General features: G+C 52.6%; 1 protein-coding gene across 1 annotated transcript; it reads right to left on the bottom strand.

Annotated features, from left to right (window-relative positions):
- Positions 1-2,870: 2,870 nt before the first annotated feature.
- On the bottom strand, positions 2,871-4,911 carry LOC109768411 (malonyl-coenzyme:anthocyanin 5-O-glucoside-6'''-O-malonyltransferase-like). Its single transcript, XM_020327132.4, has one exon. The coding sequence runs from the start codon at positions 4,539-4,541 to the stop codon at positions 2,985-2,987; it is 1,557 nt and encodes a 518-aa protein (XP_020182721.1). The 5' UTR covers positions 4,542-4,911; the 3' UTR covers positions 2,871-2,984.
- Positions 4,912-8,099: the final 3,188 nt, after the last annotated feature.

Genomic DNA, 8,099 nt, shown 5'->3' with positions numbered 1-8,099 from the left:
TTCTCACAACGCACTACTACACCATCCAACACCCCTAGCTCCGCAAACACCCCCTCTCCCCGTCCTTTCCAACTATATACTCCCCTACCTGCCGAACACAACTTATCACCACCACCATTAACACCCACCATAGCCAATCCCAACCATACACTCACCCCACCCGAGACGTCCCTAACACCCCCGACCCCTGCTCCCTCCCCAACACCCCCGGCCCCTACTCCCACTCCACCACCCAGCCCTGCTCCCACTCCACTACCCAGCCCTACTCCTTCGTCCGACTCTTCCGCTGCGCCGGACTCACCAGTACCCACCTTACCCCCTCGTGCTATTCCTACAGCAGCCCCGATTAATGATCATCGCATGCGTACTAGGGCCAAATCAGGATTTCATCAACCCCAAGACCGCCTAAACCTATATACCTCCGTATCTCTCACTTCTCTTCCAAAGAATTACAAAACTGCTCTACTTGATCCCAATTGGGCCGCTGCCATGCAAGAAGAATATAATGCTTTACTTCAAAACAACACCTGGCAACTTGTTCCTCGTCCTCCCAATACAAATATTGTTTCTGGCAAATGGATTTTTCGCCAAAAGTTCCACTCCGATGGGAGCCTCTCACGATATAAAGCCAGGTGGGTCTATCGTGGCTTTTCTCAGCAACAAGGAATTGATTACGAAGAAACCTTCTCTCCTGTTGTTAAACCTAGCACCATTCGCACCGTTCTTAGTGTTGCTGTCTCCTCTTCATGGCCCATTCACCAACTTGATGTTAAAAATGCTTTCCTCCATGGTTCCCTTCAAGAAACTGTCTACTCCCAGCAACCTCTGGGTTTTGAAAATCCATCCTTTCCAACTCATGTATGTCTTCTTCAGAAATCTCTCTACGGTCTTAAACAGGCCCCACGAGCTTGGTTTCAACGCTTCTCCTCCTTCATTCAAACAATAGGCTTCACTCCATCTCTCTCCGACACCTCTCTTTTTGTGTATCATCAAACTTCTGACACTGCCTATTTACTTCTCTATGTAGATGATATCATTCTTACCGCCTCCTCTCAAAAGTTCTTAGATCATATTGTCTCTCTTCTTAGATCTGAATTTTCTATGACTGACCTAGGACTCCTTCATCATTTCTTAGGCATTGCTGTTGTTCGAGATTCCTCCAGCCTTTTTCTTTCCCAACGCCAGTATATTCTTGATCTTCTTAATCGTGCTGGTATGCTTGACTGTCAATCATCTCGCACTCCTGTCGATACTAGTTTTAAACTTTCGGCTACCGGTGAACCCTTTTCCGATCCTACTCTCTATCGTAGCCTAACAGGTGCTCTCCAATATCTCACCATTACTCGTCCTGAAATCTCTTTTGCTGTTCAACAAGCATGTCTCTATATGCATGATCCCCGGGTTCCTCACTATAATCATGTTAAACGCATTCTTCGGTATTTAAAAGGAACTCTCAATCATGGTCTCCACCTCAATAATTCTTCTCCAAACTCGCTTACCGCATACTCTGATGCAGACTGGGCTGGTTGTCCTGACACTCGAAGGTCCACTTCCGGTTTTTGTGTTTTTCTTGGTAACAATTTGATTTCTTGGTCTTCGAAAAGACAGGTTACAGTCTCACGTTCGTCGGCCGAGACTGAGTATCGCGCTGTGGCACATGCCGTTGCAGATACAATCTGGATTCGGCAGTTACTCTCCGAGCTACACAGGCCTATTGAGCAGGCCACTATTGTCTACTGTGACAACATATCAGCAGTCTACATGACCAGCAATCCAGTTCAACACCGACGCACAAAGTATATTGAGATTGATATTCATTTTGTTCGTGAAAAGGTTGCTCTTGGTCAGGTTCGGGTGCTTCATGTTCCCTCTACGGCTCAGTTTGCTGACATTTTCACCAAGGCACTGCCTACTAAGCCGTTTCAAGATATCTGTTTCAGTCTCAACATCGTCGAGCCTGCCGTTGATACCGCGGGGGGATGTTAGAGTAGTCATTATGGTATACGACTTCTAGTCCAAGTCAGTTTTGTACCCCTACCCCAAGTCGGTTTGTACCCTCTTATATACTCTTGTATGCCGCACCAAATCATCAATAAGCAACAGTTTTATTCAGCTTTCAGGGGGGGGGGCTCATATCTTTAGAACTTTCATGTTCCTCGTCAGCGTCTAATGGTGGTCATGGTGTTTTTGCGGATAAAGTTACCCCAGTCCCTTCTTTGGTTGTGCCATGAAGGCAGAGGTTTGTGCCCTCACAGATTCAATTGTTCATGTATGATGAGTTTATGTTATTCTGCTGGCAGCGAGGTGTGGGAGGAAAGAGGCGATGTGTGGGAGATGATGAGGGAGGGGCTGCAGAGGAGGAAGAGAGGAGGGGGCCAAAGAGGAGTGTGTTAGGGTTAGCTTTTTATATGGGAACAGTTAGGCGGGCTTTTGCGGGCTTGCGGGGGCTGAACCGGGCCATCCATGACACTTTTCAAAACCGTCATAAAAAATCTTTCATAAATTAACAGATTTCTTGTAGTGCTCGGCATTATGATGACGATCTTGTGATTCGACGGCCTGCATTGCCAAGGGTTCATCCCTGGCTAAGTACGTTCATCGCTCAAGACTTTCTATCCTTTAGTACGAACGACTCAAAGGGCATTGAGATATCTTTATTGGTAATCATGCTCGTGTGAATATAATGTTTTCATTACGGGTTGAACAGAAGCTAATTAATATCATATGAATCTTTAAAAGATAATTTTATCATTCTTATAGGAGTTACTTTGTATCTTTTCGAATCTTTGATTTAATGGTTACGTGTATGAATAAAATTGTAGGTGTTTGTCCAAAGAAAAAATAATAACCTTTGCAAGGATTTCTCCCAAAAAAAAACTAGTGGTTGAGAAAACAAACGGACGCTACGGACAAACGCTCTCTACCGCTGGCTGCTGGGTGCTGGCATGAAAATGTCTTCCCCACGATCGAGCACCACTCCAAACTCAACTATAAAAAATATAAAAATAAAAAGATAAGGCCAAATTGCCCCCTGCAAACGTCACAGTTGCGGTGGCTCTGTCCGGCAAACAACGATCGACGGGTCCAAACGTACGCACGTCACGCCTTGCCGCTGTCAGTACGACGACGCTGTGGCTGACCAGGTCGTGGTAGAACGCGCGGAACGCCTCCATCTCGCCGCGCGGCAGCGCCAGCCCGACCTCGATGCCGCCGTCCCCGTCCCGGCCGCTCTCCGCCAGCGCCAGCGCGCCCGTCCGCTCCACCGAGACGATCTCCACCTTCCGGGGCCGTCCCCACGGCGCTCCCAGATCCGTCGCCGCGTACACGCCCAGCTTCGGCGACCCGGCCACGGTCACCGCGCGCGCCGACGCGTACTCCCGCACCAGCCGCACCCAACCGCGCGCGTCCCGGAACACCCGCCCCTGCTCCGCGAGCCCCTCGATCGCCAGCCAGATCGCCGCGGAGGCCGTGGCCGCGGTGAGGCCGCCGCTCGGCTTCGCCTCCTCCTCCTTCCCCACGCGGCAGAGCCCCAGGCAGTTGCCGAAGTAGTTTCCCGGCACCGGAGGGGTCGCGCGGGGCTTGCACCCGGTCACGAACCCGAAGCTGGCGTTGCTGCCGCGCGCGTGCACGATGCCTGCCCAGACAGCACCGCAAGCCAGCGCGTAGGGCGAGCACCGCCGCGCCGTGGTCTCCGACTCCACCTGCCTTCCGAGCCCACGGAGCAGCTTCTCCGTGAACCGGAACGTCGCGAGGCCAGCGGCGCCCGGACGTTGACCGAGGTCCCAGCCGTGGAGCCGCTTGCCGCCGGCCGCCTCGTGAGCCCGGTGGTCGCGGAGAAACACCTCGCGGAGCCCGTTCTCGTCTCGCACGACGCTGCGGTCGAGCAGCGGGGGCGCGTCCACCGCGGCCCACTTCCCGCCGCACCCGGGGCCGAGGCGGTGGATGGCGGCCCACGTCCTCATGAAGTGCACGTAGCTGGAACCGTCGGCCACGGCGTGGTGCAGCGTCGTGCCAATGCACAAACCGGCGTGAGGGAACACGGTGAGCTGGACGGCAAATACGTCCTGAGTTCTGCATCGAGAGCCGCCGCCGCCGCCGTGTCTCGGCAGCGAAGGCAGCAGCGGACGGAGCCTCGCGGTGTCGCGCGCGTGGTCGCCGGCGAGGTCCTGGAAGTCGTCGCCGCCGACCGCAACCGTGAGGCGGACAGAGTCGCCGTCCGAGAACACGACCTCGGGCGCCCCGGCCTCCGGTATGCTACACACCAGCGTCCCGGCCAAGGGATAGAAGTGGTGCAGCGCGGCGGCCAGGGACTTCTCGAACAGGCGCAGCTCGTGGAGGAGGAACTCGGGTGCGCCGAGGAGGTCGGCGTTGTCGTAGAAGAAGAGGCGCTGCACGGGCGGGACGTCCCAGAAGACGAGGTCGAAGAAGGTGAGCGGCAGTGTCTGTGGCTTCACGGCCGGTGGCAACGGCGATGGCAACGGCGACGGCGAGACATGGCACTGCTCCATGACCGTCACAGGGTTAAGTGGCCCGGGCGCCATGGCGGTCGACCTGACTTCTTACTTCTGACTATCGATTCCGGCCTGCCTTTCCTCGTAGCCGATGCGTAGTGGAGCCTTTTAATATCCTGCTACACGCCCATTGCATATCAGAATCGATCAGCGAGATCAGCCATGATGGACAAGACCCAGCCCTTAGTTTAGCATATTATTGATAGTTCAGTTTATTGTTATTGCTTTCTTCATATCAAATACATATTCCTTCGACTATAAGATTATGCAACTTCCGAATACCGGAGGAATACCTTGTGTGCTATCAAACGTCACAACGTAACTGGGTGATAAAAAAGATGCTCTACAGGTATCTCCGAAGGTGTTTGTTGAGTTGGCATAGATCGGGATTACGATTTGTCACTCCGAGTATCGGAGAGGTATCTCTGGGCCCTGTCGGTAATAGACATCATAAGCTTGCAAGCAAATAACTAAGGAGTTAGTTACGAGGTGATGTATTACGGAACGAGTAAAGAGACTTGCCGGTAACGAGATTGAACTAGGTATGAATATACCAACGATCGAATCTCGGGCAAGTAACATACCGACAGACAAAGGGAATTACGTATGTTGTCATAACGGTTCGACCGATAAAGATCTTCGTAGAATATGTAGGAACCAATATGGGCATCCAGGTTCCGCTAATGGTTATTGACCGGAGAGGTGTCTCGGTCATATCTACATAGTTGTCGAACCTGTAGGGTCCGCACGCTTAACGTTCGTTGACGATATAGTGTTATATGAGTTATATGATTTGGTGACCGAATGTTGTTCGGAGTCCCGGATGAGATCATGGACATGACGAGGAGTCTCGAAATGATCGAGAGGTAAAGATTGATATATAGGACGATGTTATTCGAACACCGGAAGAGTTTCGGAGTGCACCGGGTAGTCATCGGGTCGCCGGAAATGGTTCCGGACACCCCCGGTAAGTGTATGGGCCAAAGGATGGGACAGACCAGCCCACTAGGGGGCTGGCACGCCCCTCTCCTTGGCAGGCTGGCCCTAGGGGAAGGAAAGAGGAGGGGTGCCCCCTCCTGCCTTTTCCCTCCCCGTGAGAGAAAGGAAAGGGGGGGGGGGGGCGCCTCCTCCTCCTGCCTTCCTCCCGCACTCATATATGGAAGGGGGCGCGGCTTGCGGAAGTCTCCTAGTAGGATTCGGCCCTACTTGGGGCGCCCCTTGGCCTCTCCTCTCTCCCCCACCTATATATATGTGGGAGGGGGCGCCACACATAACGACGACAATTGTATAGCCGTGTGTGGCGCCCCCCTCCACTGTTTACACCCTCGATCATATTTTTGTAGTGCTTAGGCGAAGCACGGCAGAGATAGCATCAGCATCACCGTCACCACGCCGCCGTGCTGCCAGAACTCATCCACTACCTCGCCGTCTTGCTGGATCAAGAAGGCGTGGACGTCACCGAGCTGAACGTGTGCGGAACGCGGAGGTGTCGTACGTTCGCTACTCGATCGGTTGGATCGCGAAGAAGTTCGACTACATCAACCGCGTCACGAAACACTTCCGCTTACGATCTACGAGGGTACGTAGACACACTCCCTGGGACGCCCCCGATTCAATCGTATACTAATCATGCACACAAATGTGTACGATCAAGATCAGGGACTCACAGGAAGATATCACAACACAACTCTACAACATAAATAAGTCATACAAGCATCATAATACAAGCCAGGGGCCTCGAGGGCTCGAATACAAGTGCTCGGTCATAGACGAGTCAGCGGAAGCAACAATATCTGAGTACAAACATAAGTTAAACAGGTTTGCCTTAAGAAGGCTAGCACAAAAGTAGCAACGATCGAAAAGGCAAGGCCTCCTGCCTGGGACCTCCTAACTACTCCTCGAAGCCGAACTCCATGTAGAATCATCCTCGGGATCTCTAGCTCCTGAACTCCAGCATCTGGTTGCGACAACCAGGTATAGAGAGGGGAAAAGAGGGAGAAAAGCAACCGTGAGTACTCATCCAAAGTACTCGCAAGCAAGGAACTACACTACATATGCATGGGTATAAGTGTAAAGGGCCATATCGGTGGACTGAACTGCAGAATGCCAGAATAAGAGGGGGATAGCTAATCCTGTCGAAGACTACGCTTCTGGCCACCTCCATCTTGCAGCATGTAGAAGAGAGTAGATGGTAAGTTCACCAAGTAGCATCGCATAGCATAATCCTACCCGGCGATCCCCTCCTCGTCGCCCTGTTAGAGAACGATCACCGGGTTATATCTGCCACTTGGAAGGGTGTGTTTTATTAAGTATCCAGTTCTAGTTGTCATAAGGTCAAGGTACAACTCCGGGTCGTCCTTTTACCGAGGGACACGGCTATTCGAATAGATAAACTTCCCTGCAGGGGTGCACCACATAACCCAACACGCTCGATCCCATTTGGCCGGACACACTTTTCTGGGTCATGCCCGGCCTCGGAAGATCAACACGTCGCAGCCCCACCTAGGCTCAACAGAGAGGTCAGCACGCTGGTCTAAATCCTATGCGCGCAGGGGTCTGGGCCCATCGCCCATTGCACACCTGCACGTTGTGTACGCGGCCGGAAGCAGACCTAGCCAAGCAGGCGTTCCAGTCCAATCCGGCGCGCGCCGCTCCGTCGCTGACGTCAAGAAGAGCTTCGGCTGATACCACGACGTCGAGTGCCCATAACTGTTCCCGCATAGTTGGTTAGTGCGTATAGACCAAATGGCCAGACTCAGATCAAATACCAAGATCTCGTTAAGCGTGTTAAGTATCCGCGAACGCCGACCAGCGCCAGGCCCACCTCTCTCCTAGGTGGTCTCAACGTGCCCTGTCGCTCCGCCACAAAGTAACAGTCGGGGGCCGTCAGGAACCCAGGCCCACCTCTACCGGGATGGAGCCATCTGTCCTTTCAGCCCCCTCATCAGAACCACTTGCGGGTACTCAACGAGCTGACCCGACTTTAGTCACCACATGTGTCATGTATATAAAGTATATAGTATATACCCGTGATCACCTCCCGAAGTGATCACGGCCCAGTAGTATAGCATGGCAGACGGACAAGAGTGTAGGGCCACTGATGGAACACTAGCATCCTATACTAAGCAATAGGATAGCAGGTAAGGGTAACAACTGTAGTAACAATGACAGGCTATGCATCAGAATAGGATTAACCGAAAGCAGTAACATGCTACACTACTCTAATGCAAGCAGTATAGAGAAGAATAGGCGATATCTGGTGATCAAGTGGGGGCTTGCTTGGTTGCTCTGGCAAGAAGGAGGGGTCGTCAACAGCGTAGTCGCTCGGGGCACCAGCAGCGGCGTCGGTCTCGTAGTCTACTGGAGAGAAGAGGGGGAAGAAACAATGAATACAATGCAAACATATGCATAACGATGCATGACATGACAAAGCGTGATGCTAGGTGTGCCCAAACGCGGTAGTAGGTGATACCGGCAAAGGGGGAAAACATCCGGAAAAGTATTCCCGGTGTTTCGCGTTTTCGGACAGATGAACCGGAGGGGGAAAGTTGCGTGTTTGCTATGCTAGGGATGTGTGGCGGACGAATG

The sequence above is a fragment of the Aegilops tauschii genome, chromosome 7 (assembly GCF_002575655.3).
Source record: "Aegilops tauschii subsp. strangulata cultivar AL8/78 chromosome 7, Aet v6.0, whole genome shotgun sequence".
In the NCBI taxonomy this organism is placed as follows: domain Eukaryota; kingdom Viridiplantae; phylum Streptophyta; class Magnoliopsida; order Poales; family Poaceae; genus Aegilops; species Aegilops tauschii.
Note: the sequence above shows the minus strand (reverse complement) of the source record. Positions and strands in the feature narration are given on the sequence as shown.

Bases quoted from the DNA above. Each gene is read 5' to 3' on its own strand.
- LOC109768411 (XM_020327132.4), bottom strand. From the start codon at position 4,541: ATGGCGCCCGGGCCACTTAACCCTGTGACGGTCATGGAGCAGTGCCAT.